The sequence below is a fragment of the Electrona antarctica genome (genome assembly GCF_951216825.1).
Source record: "Electrona antarctica genome assembly, chromosome: 17".
NCBI classification, from domain to species: domain Eukaryota; kingdom Metazoa; phylum Chordata; class Actinopteri; order Myctophiformes; family Myctophidae; genus Electrona; species Electrona antarctica.
Genome location: NC_136798.1, coordinates 46,750,596 through 46,771,115, shown reverse-complemented (window position 1 = coordinate 46,771,115; position 20,520 = coordinate 46,750,596). Strand labels below are relative to the sequence as shown.

Genomic DNA, 20,520 nt, shown 5'->3' with positions numbered 1-20,520 from the left:
ACAACCTTTTTTCACTGACAAAAACTAAATGGAAACTAAATGAAAACGTCTATGAGCTATGATGACTAAAACTAAAACTAAATATGTGACCAGATTTGACTGAGAGCCTGCCATAAACCTAGAATTGGACGGAATGATTTAGATCAAGAGTTATTCACGTTTTAAGATTTTCAATCTCATCCGGAGGCGGGGAACATTTTAGATTACGTCCCAACGGGAAATGACATTGAATGACAGACGCTCCCAGCCTGTGGAGCGTCTGTTATGATATCAATAAAGTTCCGTCCTGTGATTAATCTCCAGTCCTGAGCGCTGAGCGTTACTATTTGATAGGACGGAGGACCTCCGTTTATGACGCTCAGGGTGTTAACCCATTTAGACCTGAGGACGATTCTACAAATGTCTTCTAAATCCTGACAGTTTTCTGAAAAAACCTATGTTTCTGTCAGTGGTGCTCAAACATTTTCATGTCAAGGACCCCCAAAAATCTATGTAATTGGCTGCCGACCCCCATCTGAAAATAGGTTGTTCTACAGTAGGAACTCCCCAGAAGCAAAGATTTGACTTAAAAACGTTCGCTTCACGATGAAAAAAAATAGCAGACCTACAAGTTTTTGAGGTAAAGTGAAATAAGCCACGAGTGAGCTTCACCTGCTGGGGCTGCTGTTCTTCGGGGGGACGTGGACAGTAGTGTGAGTGGGGGGACGATGAGGGTGCAGCCCGGGTCAGAAGGCATGGGCGCCGGTTCAATTCCCCCCGCTGGCTCAGCAGCAGGCTGCAACACAGACAGAGCAGTGCTTGATTTTAACACTATGTCTGAGAGGTCATTTTGATCGTTTTTTTTTTAGATTTTGAAGTTTATTATCTTTGCCCATGAAGCTTTCAGAAGGTTCCCCTTCCATGACCATCATCATCCATCACCATTTTTTTCACTACATTTTTCCACTGACAAAAACGGAAACTAAATGAAAACTAAGCTACAATGACTAAAACCAAGACTAAATATACCAACAATTTAGTCAACAAATAAAAACTAGACTAAAATGTTAGGGAGGGACTAGTGGACGAGAGATCCAGTATAAGTCATTTTACACTTGGTTGCTTGGTTGATTTTGTAGGCCTCAAGATCAGGTAGATTATAGTTATAGTCACCAACTGTACACAGTTTTTAAATGTACAAATATTTCCAAAAAAAATAAAAATTAAACTAGGCAACTAGTCAAAATGACTAGAAGTGAATGCCCTACTTTGCTCGCGTCGCACACCGATTGGCTGTAGACACAGTAATTTAACTTTGGGGGTGTAACCAAATGGACCAAACATTTCAAAAGGCTTGTGCTTTAAGTAGCGTGTCAAACTAGTTTTTTAATTTTTTTTTAGGATTCTGAACCCATTCCAAGCATTCGTTTTGCACGGAAAACACTCCTTGGGCTGTTTGATGATTGAATTTGCTTCACACAAAAATGAAAGTGAACATCTCATTGCAACAATTGATACTTGGTGAAGAGAGAGAGAGAGAGAGAGAGAGAGAGAGAGAGATCACTGGATCCATCCTACCTGGCTGTGATCCTGTATGTCATCTGTTCTGTCATTGGTTAATTCTTCAGCCTTATTCACACACACACACACACACACACACACACACACACACACACACACACACACACACACACACACACACACACACACACACACACACACACACACACACACACACACACACACACACACACACACACACACACACACACACACACACACACAGAAAGTTTGACAACCACTGATACAGAGTTGAACAACACGATGTGAGAACTGGAGCAGCAGCAGTCAAATGAAATGAATGGGTTAGCAGTTAAATGAGTAGAACCATGTCCACACAATACACACACAATGCTTACGTGTGCAACTTGAGACTTTAGTGAAGCAACAGAAGGTACAACATTCACCATGCTAGAAGGTGTGTGTGCGTACGTGCATGCGTGCGTGTTTCACCTGTATATATTTTGTATCACATATATTTTGTATCAACATGATACAAAATATTATAAAATGGTATTAAACCACGTTAGACTCATTGAAAACAAACGTCCCTGCTTGTGGTGACCGACATTGCCCTCCTAATGCGTGTGGGGGCTATAATACAATACAGAAAAAGAATAATTATAATAATTGAAAAAAAAGACAGACAGACAGACAGACAAGACAGACAGGACAGACAGACAGACAGACAGACAGACAGACAGAGTTATCCTGGCATGTAGAGATATTTGATGCGCGTGTGTTTTGCGAGAGGTCATTCCCGTGACATTTAGTATGTTATGAGCGAGCGGACGCACACCGGTGGTGCAGTCGCTGACCAAGCCATGACCGTGATGCTGCCGACGATGATGATGATGATGATGAGGAAGAGGATGGAGTAAGCCATGACGCCTTGAGCAGGGAAGACGGCCAGGAAGGAAGGAAGGAAGGTATAGGAAGTAGTGTTGATTTTGACGACAAATTTAGTTTTATAGTCAATACAATTCAATTTAGTTTTAGCCACGTTTTTGTCCTCCTGAAAGGCTTTAGTGGTAAGTCTAGTTTTAGTCGACTAAATATACAGTTGATTTTCTCGGCTTAAAATGTATTTTGGTGGTGCCTTGATGCCCTCGTAATGTGTTTTGCACACTGAAAATAGCCATTCTACAAGCTCACCTGCTACTTTCAAAGTGCAACACGCCAACACCCGAGCGCAAACAAACATAAAATGACTTGTCGCTTAGTTCTGCCGGATCTTTTCTCCACTAGTCCCTCCCTAAACATTTTAGTCTAGTTTGTATTTGTTTGACTAATACAACTAACAAAAACTTCGCTTTTGTTTCGTTTTTATTTAGTTTAGGGTAAGTGAAAAAAATTGTAGTCGACGAACACTTTTTCGTCATGGTTTTTAGTCACCGAAATCAACAGCGGAACAGTGTTGTTTTTGGCAGCAAATTTTGATTTTAGTTTTAGTCATAGTCTTTTAAATAGTTTTAATTTAGTTTAAGTCACATTTTAGTCACCTGGAATGTTTTAGTGTTAGTCTAGTTTTAGTTGACTAAATATCATAAGATTTTAGTCGACTAAAATGTATTTTGATGCCACCGTAATGACTGTTTTTTCACTTGCGCGTTGCGACACGTTGTGAGCTTGTAGATCGGCTATTTTTAGCATGCAACCAAGTGTAAAATGACTTATACTGAATCTCTTGTCCACTAGTCCCTTCCTAACAGTTTTAGTGTAGTTTTGTTGACGAAATTGTCAATATATTTAGTCTTAGTTTTAGTCATCGTAGCTTAGTTTCCATTTCGTTTTTGTCAGTGAAAAAAGGTAGTCGCCGGCAAACATTTTTCGTCTTAGTTTTAGTCGACGAAATCAACACAACAGCGGAAGTATAGGTATAGGTAAAGGAAGGGGGGCGGGCCAGAGAGAGGCGCCTCACCAGGCGGTCGTCCCATGATGCATCATGCGTGTGCGAGGACAGTAAAGCCCGGTAGTGCCAGCAGGAGATGGCGGCCAGCACCGAGCTGGCAAAGTCCTCCTCCTCCTCCTCTACCTGTTCGTCGTCGTCGTCGTCCTCGCGCGGCATTGTCAATGCGTCCAACAACAAGGCGTCCTCCTCGGTGTCCTCACTGTCGTCCGCAGGCGGCGGCGGAGGCGGTGTGTCCCCGCCTCGAGGGTCCTCCTCCTGTCCCTCTTCCGTCCTCCGCGTCCCCTCCTCCTCCTCCTCCTCGTTGTCGCTCAGGTGTTCTGGAGAGTCGGGGCGGCCTTCGTCGTCGTCCTCGTCCGAGTTATGCGGGACCTTGTTGTTGTTGTTGGCCTGGCATTGGTGGTTTCGGGGGCCGCCGTCGTCGTCGTCGGAGCCCCCCCGCCGCCCCCCATCCCCTCCCGACAGAGCACCCTCGCTGTCTGCGTGCTGGGGGGGGGGGGCGTTTTCAGGAAGTAATTTAAAAAATATTTGTATGGACTTTTGATATAAAAACAGAGAATTTGCCCATTTTTTGGCATGACCACGGATATGGTCTAAAAGTGTGAAAAACGTATTTTTCATTTCACTACAACTTTAAAGAAACTGTTAACTGCTTAATTATGCGTACCGTCACGTTTAAAGCGTAATTTTGTTTACCCGGAGAGAGCTGGTTGGCAGGTATCAATATACTTTTAGACCGACATGTTTATGCCAGCGTGCGTGATTACGTTTATTTCTTGATCGCCTCTTGTCTTGATTGTTTAAACATGACGTCATGGGCCGCTATATGCTCGATAGCAAGGCTTGATAAGCCCAAAGCTTATTGATAACAGGTACTCAATAAGCTTGTTATCAGATTTTTTCAGCTATCGGTTATCGAGCTCCATCCCTAGTTAAATGCCTATAAATTATAAATTGTAAAGTTTCTGTCCTGTGTGTGTACTGTATGTGTGTGTGTCTCATCTCATTTTCAAGGGGGACCAATAAAAGATGAACCAGATACAGTTTAGAAACACACAGTACACCGATACAGATAATGTACAGATACATACATATATACACAGTCAGGGACGCGCAGAGGGTGTTACAGAGACATGGGGCTGGAATCCCATAAGAGGGCACTTTTAGACAAAAATAGCAGATCGCAGATCAGCTATTTTCGGGGCGCAACCCATCAGTCTTTATCTACTGGAGATGTATAGTATGTATGTATGTATGTATGTATAGTGCATACGACATGGATTTCTTAACACATCCGTTCAACGCCAAAATACTGTGTCAAGTTCAGGAGAAATCGGGGAAAAAAGCAATTCTCCTGAATGCTGCCTTCCGGCATGGCATGGAAAGGAGAGGAGTGGCATTTGCATTTCTTTCTTTCTTTCATGTAGTAAATGCTGCATTCGTGGTCTGGAGAGGGCAGTTGTTTTACAGACGGGTAAATAGGGGCAGGGGCTGAAGCCCCCTTTGATGTCTATCATAGACATCAAAGGGGGCTTCAGCCCCTGCCCCTATTTACCCGTGTAAATCTGTGCACACATAGACAGTCTATGTGTGCACGTCCCTGTACACAAATGGCTTTTTTTTGGTTATCAACTAGTCAACTAGTACCAACAAGGTCGACTAGTGGATTTACTAGTCGACTAGTTACTTCAGGGGTTCTCAACGTTTTTGGCCGGGGACCCCCGGAAATGCTTTGGCAATGTCTCGGGACCCCCGCCCCGCCCCCTCCCGACCCCCAATATAAATTGACTGCTACAATAACCTTAACCCATTTTGGGCGGGAACCCCTTTTGGTGTTTTAAGCATTATGTTATAATTTAGCTATTGAAAAATAGCAGATATACAAGCTCATAGCGCGCCACCGAGTGGCGCGCTACGAGCTTGTAGGTCTGCTATTTTTGAAAAATCGTGAAAATAAAAATTAAAAAAAAAATCTTTTTTTTTTTTTAAATAATTTGGGGACCCCCTAAAATAATTTGGCGACCCCCCGAGGGGTCGCGACCCACGGGTTGAGAACCCCTGAGATACTTAATGCCCTACCAGCCACCACATCACAGTACACCACAACAGTTACCACTTTCACAACTAATATTTATCTGCTGGCTTTACGTATTCATAGATAGATAGCTTTATGTTTTGTTTTAAGGTTATCTTTGACAAGGGTACAACAGCTGGGAGGCGAGAATAACAGCTATTTGCGGTATACACTGGCACACAGCTACAAATAAGTCTCTAAATCTAACTGTCTAAATGTCTAATCCTGACCATGTAACCCTCAACCTAAAACCTTTCCTAATTGTAAGAGTGAAGGTGGGCGCGAATCGGATGCGAATTCGGATTTTTAGCGGCGTTTCTCCATCGGTTTTCAGAAAAACGCGGCCGGTGTGCAACCACCTTAACTCTTTTTTCCCCCTTTTTTATTAACATAAAACAACCATTTCTGTTGGGACTGGAGGACCAAGAAAATTGACTCACAATTTCACAAAATTGCTCGTGCTCGTGTGTGTGCGCACACACACACACACGTAAACGCACACGCCTTACCTTCAAGACAGCTGCAGAGGAAACACACACACACACACACACACACACACACACACACACACACACACACACACACACACACACACACACACACACACACACACACACACACACACACACACACACACACACACACACACACACACACACAGTAGTTTAATATTGAGAACAAACACACCATCCATCATGTGTCAAATCATCTGACAGTACTCCTAGTGAATGTAGTATTGTAACAGAGCACCTGCAAACAACTGGCCAAAGACTAACATTTTAATGATAATTATGACATTCATATTATTAAAAAAAACATAAAAGTATTTTTTCCCCTTTAAAACCATTGAAACATGAGTTCATGGTGATACTGGTAAACAGGAACTTAAAAGAATAACTACATGCATTAGTTCCATTGATCCAAACATGAATCGAGTGATCATTAAAATAAACGCGCTCTGAATAAATGCGTGTGACCCACCCATTATGACCACATACAGTGGTGGTCATATGGTTCAGTCGGATACCGGAGAACTCGCCAGTTTTCCAAGTTGGCGTGGCGATAATTCTTCATCAATGTCTTCATCGTCATGCTAACATGCTGTCTTCATCAGTGAAGTATGTCAAACTCACAGACGTTATAGTTCATTTCCAAAGTGATCAAATTAATTAAATGGTCAGCTAGATGACGATAAAAAGTATGTGAATACCAATAATAGTAGGCCTACCATGTCAGGATATTGTTTACTATAATTAATTACATTGTTTCGGTACTTTGGTGTTTAAACTTTTAGCATTCCTACTTCATCTAGTGTAAACTCTAAACAACTATCCTCCCTCTCTCTCTCAATTCAATGCAATTGAAATGAAGGTGAAGTCAAACAAAAATGCATTAAAACGCGGCGAGTCGGAAAGCTGGCGAGTTCTCCGGATACCGGTTAGTTGCCAACACCTTTGAGATTTTCGCTGCGGGACCCCGATCCCGAAAAGGCTGAGACTAGGGGTGTAGCGATACATTTTTAATTAACAGCGATACGATGCGTATCACGATACGTGGTTGACGATACGATACATGGACGATATTGGTTCGTTATGGCGAGACGATTCAATGATTTAAAATCGATACAGTAGCTACTTAGTAAAGAAATTGAATCTGTGTGAAACTGGTGCAGGTTGTTTTAAGGGTAACATTTATTATTATGGATATAAAGTAAACATTTCATTTCATCTCATTTCATATTTATTTATTTCATTTCAGTTATGGTTTTACATGATCATATTAATTTTTACTTTGTACTTATTATTTTTATTTTTTTTACATATTCCATACAGAAAGGAAAAGGAGCAGGAAGAAGATAAATCTTATATATACCTGCCCCTATCATTAAAAAAAAACAACACAGTGGTTCTGTGGCATGGACATTATATTTGAACACATATAGACAAACCTGCACCTTGACATGAACACAGAGAATACACACATTTATCAATAGACGTGTAGCTATAGTGTAGCTATATTGAATGGACAAACCCGTCTAGTTTTTTTCTTCTTAAAATTGCTAAATACAACGCACAAGTACTTAGTATTGATACAATCGATTATTTGCATTGCAAAACGTTTCGATACTGATTATTTGCATTGCAAAATTACACGATACAAAGTCAAATTGAGCAATATGTTGTGATATAGGCCTACTTTGATTCTTGAAATGAAAATCAGTTTTTCGATGCAGTTACTATATCATTACACCCCTACATTGAGACCCAACACATCAGACCAAAACAAATGGATCTAAATATTAATATATATACAAATTAGTGTTTTATTACCTTTGTTGTTCTTCACCGTCTGTTCGTTTGGTTCTGCAAAAGCAACATTTACATGCCAATGAATTCAACTGTAAATACATCATGAATTAGGACAGTAACATCTTTGCATGCATCACGTATATATTAGTGATGCACCGAATATTCGGCCGCAGAAAATATTCGGCAGAAAATGGCTAAAAATGCATTTTCGGCCTATTCGGTTTCGGCCCGAATAGGCAGAAAATATATCACCGAATAGTGTATGCAATTAATGGATTCAAAACAGCTGAATTAATGTTTTATGGACCCATAATAGTGATTATTTAGTTTTGCCATAACCATTTATTTTGCCATAGATCAGGTAGCTTTAAGGTATGGCCATGACATGGTAGAAAAAAAAGATATATAATATTAATCATATTCGGATATTCGGCCAACTGGTTTCCTATATTCGGTTTCGGCCAAGAATTTCCCTTTCGGTGCATCCCTAGTATATATAGAGAGTATGCGCATGCTTAAAGTGAATGGCACATCGAGTGGCAAATCGAGTGGCAAAGCAACAGGCAAAGTGAGTTTAACATCGTTTAATGTTGTTTAATGCAATCAGATATGACTTTTCTGTGGATGTATCAAGGCCAGAAAGTCGTTTTTTGCCACTCAGTAGGCGTTCCTGCATAACTTCCTGGTTTGATGATGATGTCACGCGCATACCCTCTATTGGCTATATGTGGCCAAATTTGACTGAGGGACTGCCATTGGATTTTTTTGAATTTTTTTTTTTTTTTTTTGTTTAAGCAGGGAATCATAGCTTCAAATTGACATATTCTCTCTACGTCGTCCTCAGACGAGCCCTCCATCGGCGTTTCCAGTCATCTCGGTTCTCCATACATCTGGCCAGCTCCTTTGTGCTTTCCGCACCAGTATCTTTCTTTAGTACGTCCATGTAGGTAGGTGTGGGGCGTCCTCTCGATCGATGCCCGTGTGTTCCCACAGTACAAGCTTTTTGGCCGGGAGTTCTTGGTGTCGGTGGCAGTGGCCAGCTAGTCTCATCCTCCTTACTGCTATCTTCTCTGTTACACTTGGTAATGCCCCGTACAGTTGTTGGTGATGTGCTCGTCCCTGTTGGTGTTAAGTACCACACGTAACATTCTGGTGTAGCACCCGTCCAGGGATTTCTGTAGGGCTTGCGTTAGTGTCCAGCATTCACAGCCGGGGGAGGTTGGATTTCCACACACTGGTCATGCCATTAAGAGCTCGCCAGGCAAGTGCCTTCCTCACTTTAAGGTCCTTCTCTGTGGAGTTGACCCATGCGCCCAGGTATTTGAAGTCACTGACCTCCTTTAAGACAGTACCTTCTATTGTTGTTAGGGGCAGATGTTCTTGGGGGATGTTATAGGTTATGACCTGGCGCACTCCAACTCCACTCTGGTCAGGAGAGCCTGTGCCTGCCGTACGTGGTCAGATAGCAGGCAGATGTCATCAGCGTAGTCCAGGTCTGTGAGGGTTTCTGAAGGGTGTCTCGTAGACCTTCTGGGTGCGATAGTGAAGCCGAGCTCTGTCTCGTTTCCATTAATAGCTTGTCTCAGAGCATAGTCCAATACTATTATAAAAAGGAAGGGGGCAAGGGTGTCTCCCTGCAGCACTCCGGTTTGGATGTTGAATTCCTCGCTGTTACCATATTGGTTGTTCAGTTTGACCCACCAGTTTTGGAGATATGGCTTATAGAGTAATGTCTTGCAGAGAAACAGGGAGTTGAGAAAACAGGCTTGAAAGGTTCACTTCTGTGGACTCTAACATTACACCTACATGTTTAAGCATTTATTTCATATTTACATGTGGATTTCAGCTCTGACACTTATTTCAGACATGCTCTAGTATGTGAAGAGTCTGCCTGTGCTATTAACTCATTTTGGATAAAAACAAAAAAAAGTTTTTCTCCACTGGTGAAAAGCTGGAGGTTGCGCGATGGCAGGCTTTCAGTCAAATCTGGTCACACATATATATAGTGTATCACCAACTGTGTGGTAAGCTAAATCATTGTGGGTCGGGAGTGAATATCCCTTTCTTTGTTTTCAGATTTTTTGGTATTAATTATTATTTTAAAATATACACAAAAGAAATCACAAATGTTCATGAGTTGAAAACAAATTCAACAATGCTCACAATGCATCGCGTTGTGAGCTTGTAGATCGGCTATTTTCAAATGGCCAACATGTATAGGGTTGAAGTGGTTAATGTATGTTTTCTAATCAAAATTAGAATCGCCAAAGTAACTAGTAACTGAAGTTTTCAAATAATTGTAGTGAAGTACAATGAGATGTAGTGGAGTAGAAGTAAAAGTACTGGAAATTGGAAATACTCAGTTAAAGTACAAATACCTCAAAATGTGTACTATACAGTAAGTACAATTACTTAGTTACTTTCCACCACTGGTAATAAGACATATGTTTGTACCTGACCGCGGGCGTTCTCTCGGCCCCTCGTCTGACGGACAAGAGAGTGTCTTCTTCAGCCGGTCGGGACTGTAGCGATACCTGGTCCGATCTGAAAAAAAAAGAAAAGAAAAAAAAACGTATTTCAGATTTTAGACATCTGGAGCGATCTGAACGCATGTTCCCAAAACAAAGTTCACAGTTATCCGTCTTTAGAAAACAATCAATTTAACAATTCAGCTTCTCCTCAACGTTTTCACAATTAAAACTAATATTTCATTGCTGTTGGGCAATGATAACCTCCATATAAATAGGACAACACAAGGCAATTACATTGAATGCACAGAAATAATAATCTATAGGATCATAAGTAAACCAAGAACCTAACATCAGCCTAATGGCCCCTACACACTGTAGGAGTTTTAAAGTTGTCGGCGAGTCATCAGATCGTTGTGCATTTCACACTACAGGAGTCTTTTTTTTTTTAAATCGGCTGTCATTATATCTTTGTGGCTTTCACACTAAACGATTGATCGCTGACCAGGGATCACACACTGCAAGAGTTCACCAAGATGCGATCCAGACCCGATACATATAGGCAGCGGCTACATCATTTGTTTTTTTATTCCAATTCATTTTGACATGCACGTGCAGGATGCCGTGATACAAGTGCGAGACCCACACAGGGCACATCTCTCTCTCTGCGTGTGTGGCTGGCACACACACACACACACACACACACACACACACACACACACACACACACACACACACACACACACACACACACACACACACACACACACACACACACACACACACACACACACACACACACACACACACACACACACACACACACACACACACACACACACACACACACACACACACACACACACACACACACACACACACACACAAAAGTTTGCTCTGCACTGTTGATTCTGATGCGGTTGTATCAACATTATTCAAGTGAAATGCGTAACAGCAATATTGGGCTAATATAGGCTACCAATATGTACGACACAGGGATTTACAGACGGAATGAAGGTTATATATAGGTATATATATCTGATCATCTATACAGTCGACAGACAGACAGACAGATAGACAGCAGTGCTGTGAGCAGTGTGCTCTCATTGGCTGTAATACAGGCCTTATTGGGGCGCAACCCAGCTCATACTGTATATCCAGTCGGCTACAGAGTCAAATATCAAACGTGCTAGATGTTCAGAAATGGTCGGGGAGGCGTCGGCGAGCGCTTTTATCGGCGCTGGATCTTCTCGCAGCTCCTTTCACACACAGCGAGCAAAACCTCGCCGATCAAAGCCCGATTTTAGTCAGATCGGGGGTTTTTGACGGCGAGCGCCAAAAATGCTCTCCGACAGCATAATCGGAGCAAATATCGGGCAGTGTGTACGAGCCATAACAGTAGAATATCCAAAAACAAAATCAATCGTCTGTACATTAAAACAAACAAAAAAACAAAACTATACACACTACAGGTTGCTAGGTCAACAATGATGATCTGTCTATTCTAAATCACATTTCAGCCCTGCATCAGCCTGGCAGGCTATGGAAAGTGCTACGGCAAGTGCTACAGGCTAAGGCTGAGCTCACACCTTTCATGCAATTCTGTGCTCGTTGGATGCATGTTGTGTTGTGTCATGGCCGCCCAATGTATTTCCAATGGAGGTCACATGGTTTGACCCAACATTGTGTTGTGTGAGGGGGAGGGGCGGACGACTGCGCCCCTCCCCCTCACACAACACAATGTTGGGTCAAACCATGTGACCTCCATTGGAAATGCATTGGGCCGCTGGGCGGCCATGACACAACACCCAACGAGCACAGAGAATTGCATGAAAGGTGTGAGCTCAGCCTAAGGTGGAGTCTGAAGATTAAGGTGGCAGATTTGGGAGTGAGTCTGCAGTTCTAACTGCACAGGGGAGTCTGGCACGAACGTGGGGAACATTGTTCCCCGGGATGTTTTAGGGAAGGTTCTGCCAGCCTCCCTGTGTTTGCTGAGGGAGCGGGAGGGGTTTGTACAGCATAGGGTTGGATCAGGCTTTGAAGATATGGGGGTGCCATACCTTTGGTTGCTTTGTAGGCCAGCATCAGTGTTTTGTATTCTGTGCGGGCAGTAACTGGGAGCAAATGGAGGGAGCGGAGAAGAAGGGGGGCACATGTGAAGATTTAGGCTGGTTGAAGATCAAGTGTTCTGCGGCATTCTGGATAATTTGCAGAGGCTTAAAGCTGCTATAAGCAATATTATGTCAACATTTGAATTACTTTTTTTTTTTTTTTCAGACAGCCAGCAATGGGTAGATCACTCCCCCAAAAAATGTAGTCTCTGTGACACATTTAGGGGCCGCAATCTGCATTCAAAGATGACCTAGAAGCTTTGTCATTGGTCGAACAAAAACCCGGTCGCAATGACTAACCAATCAGGAAGCAGACAGGCAAATCGACCAATGACAAAGCTTCTAGGACAATCTTTGAATGCAGATTGCGGCCCCTAGATGAGTCACAGAGACTACATGTTTTGGGAGCGTTCTCCCCTTTGCTGGCTGTCTGAATACCAAAAAAAAAGAAAGAAAAAAAAGGCCATTACATTTTTGACATATTATTGCTTATAGCAGCTTTAAGTGCACATGCCGCTAGGCCAGTAAGGAGAGAGTTACAGTAGTCAAGTTTTGACATGACGTCTGTCTGGATAAGGAGCTGGGCTGACTCCTGGGTGAGGAAGGGTCTAATTCTAATTTGACGAATGTTATAGAGTGTGAGCCTACACTACAGGATGGAGTGACAGCTGTGATGTGTGCATTGAATGAGAGCAGACTGTCCGGGACTTCACCAAGGTTCTTGTCGCTTCAGTGGGTTTGTAAGGAAAGTTAAAGCACAACTTTAGTTTTTTTTCAACCAAGGTTCATGTTTTAGGTTGTTATTAGAGAAACTAAAAGATGAGTGTAAATTGGTTTTCGTTTGCTGCTTTCTTGCGTTTTAGCGATTTTAGCTATTTTTGACAGTGGGGCGGGTGCATTCGAACATGGGGGTAAATATGTATTATTTTACACAATTTTAGAGTGATTTATTTTTATTATTATTTACTATAGTCCTACTAGACCCCAGGAAATTACATCTGGCCACAAAAGATCACAGGATCTACTGAATGTGAAGGGGGTGACAAACTGACATGTTGAGCCATACAACACAGTATGGCAGCCCCCTATAGTACCCCCCTTCACATTCAGTAGATCCTGTGATCTTTTGTGGCCAGATGTAATTTCCTGGGGTCTAGTACGACTATAATAAATAATACAAATAATAAATCGATGTAAAAATTGTGTAAAAAAAAATATATATAGGCCTACATATTTAGCCCCATGTTCGAATGCCCCCGCCCACTGTCAAAATAGCAAAACATCGCTACAACGAAAGAAAGCAGCAAATGAACAAAAAAAATAACACTCATCTTTTAGTTTCTCTAATAACAACCTAAAACATGAAAGTGGGTTGAAAAAAACAAAAGTTGTCCTTTAAAACGATGTATGTGCTTGTATTGCAAACATCATCATCATCATCATCATGTCTTATTTATGCAATCTGAAGACAATCACATACTGTATCAATACTTACACACTGAGTCCATTTCTAAGATGGCCTCCTTTGCCTGAAACAAATCACAAATAGACTTTATTTTAAAAGCGGTGAAATTGATATACCGGTAGTTTGATTAAAACAAACTTTTTTCTTTTTAATCATACTGTTATTTCTCAACAACTATTACCGGCACAGCGTATATTATTATCCCTTAATTGGTCTAATATAATGTAACTGGTGTATTATCCACCGGTGTGTAGTGTGTACCCTACATTTACCTAAGTACTGTAATTTTGGACTTTACTTGAGTATTTCCAACTTCCAGTACTTTTACTTCTACTCCACTACATCTCAGAGCCACAATTTGTACTTTTACTTCGCTACAATCATTTGAAAACATGAGTTACTAGTTACTTTGGCGATTTTAATTTTGATTAGAAAACATACATTAACCACTTCAATCCTATACATTTCGGCCACTTGGAAATAGCAGATCTACAAGCTCACAATGTGCCGCGTTACATTTTGAACTTGTGAAATGGGACATTCTGCAATATGAGTACTTTTACTTTTAGTGCTTTAAGTACATTTTGATGCCGATACTTTTGTACTTTTACTCAAGTACAATTCCGTACTTTTACTTGTAACGAAGTAGTTCTAAATTGCAGGATTGGTACTTTTACTTGAGTAAAACAATTGAGTACCACCACACTGCTTCTGAGGTATAATATCATGTAATTGGTGTATTATTGATAGGTGTACTACTACACAGTACCTTCTGAGGTATGATGGCGTGGTGGTTTTCCAGAATGAGTCGTTTGATGTGATGAGTCCACAGTTTCTTCTCCTCTACGGTTCTCGCCTGAACAGAACGCACGCGCACAGACACAGACACAGACACACACACACACACACACACACACACACACACACACACACACACACACACACACACACACACACACACACACAGTTATACAAGTTCCGAACACAAAACACATTAACTGTACACACATTGGCCTTCATTCTAAAACGTGGTTTGACACACCACGTTTGTGTGTGTGTTTTACCTGTACGGTAGTGGGTTGTTTGGGGTGTTTGTAGTGAGTCACGCTGAAGCACAGAGAATCCTTTGAGCTCTCTATCAGCATCAGAGTGGAACACTGGAGTACACACACACACACACACACACACACACACACACACACACACACACACACACACACACTTTATTTGAATCCGCAAATTACAATTAATTCTACAGGGAAACTATATATATATATAACACTCTATACCGTTTGAATCGGGATATGTATACTTACTTATACTGTATAACATTTCGTTCTGAACGCTACTGAGAGTTTATAATATGCATCCATTAGTTTACACATGTCTGCCCTTAGTAGTGCTGTTCGACCAATATATAAGCGCAATGCAATACATTTTTGCAAAAATTTGAGTTAAAAAAGTTCACTCTGAAATAATATAATATTTAAAGATTTGTGCCGCATTCACGGTTTTTCAAAAATAGCAGACCTACAAGCTCAGAAGTTATGCAGGAATGGCTGCTGAGTGGCAAAAAACTACTTTGTGGCCTTGACGGCCCATACATCCAAACAGAAAAGTCCTATCTGATTGCATTAAACAACATCAAACAATGTTAAACTCACTTTGCCTGTTGCTTTGCCACTCGATGTGCCATTCACTTTAGGTATGCGCACACCCTCTATAAATACATTGGATTTGGGCTGAACAAATAATTGTCATGATTTGTTGGTCAAATTTGACTGGGGGGCTGCCATTGGATTTCTTTTTTAAATTTTCGTTTTTTTAATGTCATATGAAAGCAGGGAATCAAATTCATCTTCAAATTGACATAGGCCTATTGGTTGTTCAGTTTGACCCACCAGTTTTGGAGATATGGCTTATAGAGTAATGTCTTGCAGAGAAACGAGCGAGTTGAGACAACAGGCTTGAAAGGTTCACTGTACGTGGACTCTAACATTACACCTAGCTACATGTTTAAGCATTTATTTCATATTTACATGTCGATTTCGGCTCTGACATTTATTTCAGACATGCTCTAGTATGTGAAGAGTCTGCGGCTATTACGACGGCATCAAGGCCCGCCAAAATACATTTTAGTCGACTAAATCAACTGTAGATTTAGACTAGACTAGACTAAAACCAAGAGTAGTTATGACTAAAACTAAATAAAAAAATGTGCTGTCAAAATCAACACTGCTCTTTAAGGACAGACGTTGCTATAGCGACGCCATAGACGCTAGGGCTTTCACTTCTAGTAATTTTTACTATTTGACTAGTTGCCTAGTTTACTAGTCGACTAGTTGTTTAACTACCTATTATGTTTTAACCCATTTTGACCTGAGATCAGATTCTAAAAATGTCTTCTACATCCTGACAGTTTTCTGAAAAAGCTATGTTTCTATGTCAGTCATTCTTCGATTTAAAAAAAAGTAGCAGACCTACAAGCTCGATCTACAAGCTATGAGCTTGTAGATCTGCTATTTTTCAATAGCTAAAGTATAACATAATGCTAACACCAAAAGGGGTTCCCGCCCAAAATGGGTTAAAGCATTATGTTATACTTTAGCTATTGAAAAATAGCAGATCTACAAGCTCATAGCGAGCTTGTCTTTAGAAGACATTTTCTTTAATTTCGACGTCGGGCCTAAATGGGTTAATGCCCTAATAGACGCACCGTTATGTGGGACTTGTAGACGTAGAGGTCTCCGCGGCGCTTGGCGATGAGCAGCATGCGCTCGAACAGGAAGAGGGTGCGCTCGTTTTTGGCGCGGGTCACCTTGAAGGTCCCCTCCAGCACCAGCTCTCCGTAGGTGGTCAGGTCGGCGCCCTTCCAGTTCAGCAGCAGAGACTGCACCTCCTGGTGGCCAAGCACAGCAATCACACCTTTAAAAAACCCACTACTAAGAAGACCTGGAAGCACTTTCTCCTATAAACAGCTTTTTTTTGTCCCCACACGTCTCAAGATTTGCCATTGACAATAAAAGGGGCATTCAGGTCAAATGTCCGCTAAATATGACGTAAATTAAACATCAAAACATTAAACGCCATTGACAATGAAGGGAAAATGTACGTCATATGTAAACGAGCAAATCAGCTAACCAATCACAGGCAACAGGCATTCTGATTGGCCAGTATGAGATGATGCGTGATGATGTATATGATGATAAGAGCGCCCCTCACTTCACACGGGTGTGATTTTTTACTTTAGCTGTGGAAAAATTGGAAAAAATCTTTAAACTGTGGCGCAAATCTTTGAATATATATTATTTCACAGCGAACGTTTTTAACCTCAAATTCTTTGCTTCTGGGGGGGGGGGGGTCCCTGGAACACATTATATGTAATTGGCCGCTGACCCCCATCTGAAAATATGTTGTTTCAGGGACCCCCCTCCCAGAAGCAAAGAACTAAAAAAAACATACGTTTGGAAGAATATATGTTCAAAGATTTGCGCCACATTTTCACGATATTTCAAACATAGCAGATCTACAAGCTCTACAAGCTCTACAAGCTTGTAGCGCGGCACTCGGTGCCGCGCTACGAGCTTGTAGAGCTTGTAGATCTGCTATGTTTCAATAGCTAAAGTATATCAAAATGCTTAAAACACCAAAAGGTGTTCCCGTACAGAATGGGTTAACTCCCCCGTCCATGTCAAACTGGCCCTCTGTTTTCATAACCCCGTCTTAAAACTCTTTTTCTTTTCTTTTTTTGTTCCATTCCCAAGCTTTTAATACAGACGAGAAGAGTTTTACTTGCATGAGTTTTATTTGTGTCGCTTGAGTCCATATGTTTGTGTTTCTTGTACTCTTTATTTGTGTCTCTTGGACATTTTCTGTAAAGCACTGTGGTCAACTCTGTTGTTTTTAAAATGTGCTCTGTGAATGCAGTTGGAGTGGGTTGGATTAGAGAGAGAGTGTGTGTGTGTGTGTGTGTGTGTGTGTGTGTGTGTGTGTGTGTGTGTGTGTGTGTGTGTGTGTGTGTGTGTGTGTGTGTGTGCGTTTAATGTCTAGTTTTAGTCGACTAAACGTCATACAATTTTAGCCGACTAAATCTACAGTTGATTTAGTCGACTAACATGTATTTTGGCGGGCCTTGATGCCGTCGCAATAGCTGATTTTACACTTGCTCACAACGAGATCGGCTATTTTCAGCATGCGACCAAGTGTCAAATGACTTATACTGGATCTCTTCCTAACATTTTTAGTTTTTATCTGTTGACGAAATTGTCATCATGGCTTAGTTTTCATTTAGTTTTCGTCAGTGAAAAAAGGTAGTAGATGAACATTTTTCGTCATAGTGTGAGTGTGCGTGTGTGTGTGTGTGTGTGCGTGCGTGTGTGCGTGCGTGCGTGTGCACCTGCAGTCTAACAGAGTGCTTGTGCTTCCTCTTCATGTCGTTGATGCACCAGGCCACACCTGTCATGGTGTGTGTGTGTGTGTGTGTGTGTGTGTGTGTGTGCACCTGCAGTCTAACAGAGTGCTCGTGCTTCCTCTTCATGTCGTTGATGCACCAGGCCACACCTGTCATGGTGTGTGTGTGTGTGTGTGTGTGTGTGTGTGTGTGTGTGTGTGTGTGTGTGTGTGTGTGTGTGTGTGTGTGTGTGTGTGTGTGTGTGCGCGTGTGTGTGTGTGTGTGCGTGCGTGTGTGTGTACCTGCAGTCTAACAGAGTGCTCGTGCTTCCTCTTCATGTCGTTGATGTACCAGGCCACTCCCGTCATGGTGTGTGTGTGTGTGTGTGTGTGTGTGTGTGTGTGTGTGTGTGTGTGTGTGTGTGTGTGTGTGTGCGTGCGTGCGTGTGTGTGTGTGTACCTGCAGTCTAACAGAGTGCTCGTGCTTCCTCTTCATGTCGTTGATGTACCAGGCCACACCTGTCATGGTGTGTGTGTGTGTGTGTGTGTGTGTGTGTGTGTGTGTGTACCTGCAGTCTAACAGAGTGCTCGTGCTTCCTCTTCATGTCGTTGATGTACCAGGCCACTCCCGTCATGGTGTAGATGGCCTCCTGCACCACCTCGTAGCCCTCCTCCTCCTCGGGGTCAAAGTGCTTTGCTATCTCCTACACGCACATACACACGCACGCACGCACACACACACACACACACACACACACACACACACACACACACACACACACACACACACACACACACACACACACACACACACACACACACACACACACACACACACACACACACACACACACACACACACACAGTGATTGCGTTAAAGAAGATTAACCCATTCAGGACGTACGGGGACCTCTTTTTGGTGTTTTTTAAGCACTATTATACAAGTTATACTTTAGCTATTGAAAAATAGCAGAAAATTTGTGAAAATGTGGCGCAAATCTTTGAATATATATTCTTTCACAGCGAACGTTTTTAACTCAAATCTTTGCTTCTGGGGGGGTCCCTGGAACAACATATTTTCAGATGGGGGTCGGCGACCAAATACAGATAATTTTGGGGGTCCTTGACATGAAAAAGGTTGAGAACCACTGACATAGAAACATGTTTTTTCTGAAAACTGTCATGATTTAGAACACGGGTTCTCAATGTTTTTGGCCGGGGACCCCCGGAAATGCTTTGGCAATGTCTCGGGACCCCCGCCCCGCCCCCTCCCGACCCCCAATATAAATTGACTGCTACAATAACCTTAAACCATAATTTAGCTATAGAAAAATAGCAGATCTACAAGCTCATAGCGCGCCACCAAGTGGCGCGCTACGAGCTAATAAATACTTTTTTTTTTTTTTTGAAAATAATTTGGGGACCCCCTAAAATAATTTGGCGACCCCCCGAGGTCGCGACCCACGGGTTGAGAACCCCTGATTTAGAAGACATTTGTAGAATCGAACTTAGGTCTAAATGGGTTAAGGATCCTCTGGACAGGTTTCAGGAGGTATTACTGTGTGTATCTATATACAGTATTAGGGATGTCCCAAATTGCCCAATACACTTTTTCTGTTTCCTATCCGATCCAGATACTACAATTTCTGTGTTAGCCCAGGGGTTCTCAACGTTTTTGGCCGGGGACCCCCGGAAATGCTTTGGCAATGTCTCGGGACCCCCGCCCCGCCCCCCAATATAAATTGACTGCTACAATAACCTTAAACCATTTTGGGTGGGAACCCCTTTTGGTGTTTTAAGCATTGTTGTAATTTAGCTATTGAAAAATAGCAGATCTACAAGCTCATAGCGCGCCACCGAGTGGCGAGCTACGAGCTTGTAGGTCTGCTATTTTTGAAAAATCGTGAAAATAAAATTTAAAAAAGAATCTTGTTTTTTTCTTTTTTTTAAATAATTTGGGGACCCCCTAAAATAATTTGTCGACCCCCCGAGGGGTCGCGACCCACGGGTTGAGAACCCCTGTGTTAGCCGATACCGATGCCGAATACCAGAGGATAATATTTATAATAATACAACAATAAAAACAATCTTATTTTGAAGATGGAGTTGAAAAAGGATGCAATTATTCTCTCTATAGATGGAGTGAATATTGAAAGAGTGAATGAATTTAGGTTTTTGGGGGTTATATCAGATGAGAAATTATCATGGAAAAAATCATATAGCATATACTGTATAAAAGCCAAGGTGGCCAAAAGT

At 41.9% G+C, this 20,520-nt stretch overlaps 1 protein-coding gene across 3 annotated transcripts in view; it reads right to left on the bottom strand.

Moving 5' to 3' along the window:
• The window catches only part of LOC306941235 (pleckstrin homology domain-containing family G member 3-like), a 104,472-nt gene that overhangs the window by 14,699 nt on the left and 69,253 nt on the right, over positions 1-20,520 (bottom strand). For all 3 annotated transcript variants that reach the window (XM_079526570.1, XM_079526572.1, XM_079526571.1), the window contains 10 exons: positions 18,834-18,968; positions 16,592-16,774; positions 14,940-15,032; positions 14,645-14,731; positions 13,906-13,939; positions 10,286-10,375; positions 7,853-7,885; positions 6,032-6,042; positions 1,558-1,608; positions 652-775 (listed from right to left, as the gene is read on the bottom strand). In XM_079526570.1, the coding sequence (XP_079382696.1) occupies positions 652-775; positions 1,558-1,608; positions 6,032-6,042; positions 7,853-7,885; positions 10,286-10,375; positions 13,906-13,939; positions 14,645-14,731; positions 14,940-15,032; positions 16,592-16,774; positions 18,834-18,968 (841 nt within the window). The remainder of the gene's footprint in view (positions 1-651; positions 776-1,557; positions 1,609-6,031; positions 6,043-7,852; positions 7,886-10,285; positions 10,376-13,905; positions 13,940-14,644; positions 14,732-14,939; positions 15,033-16,591; positions 16,775-18,833; positions 18,969-20,520) is intronic.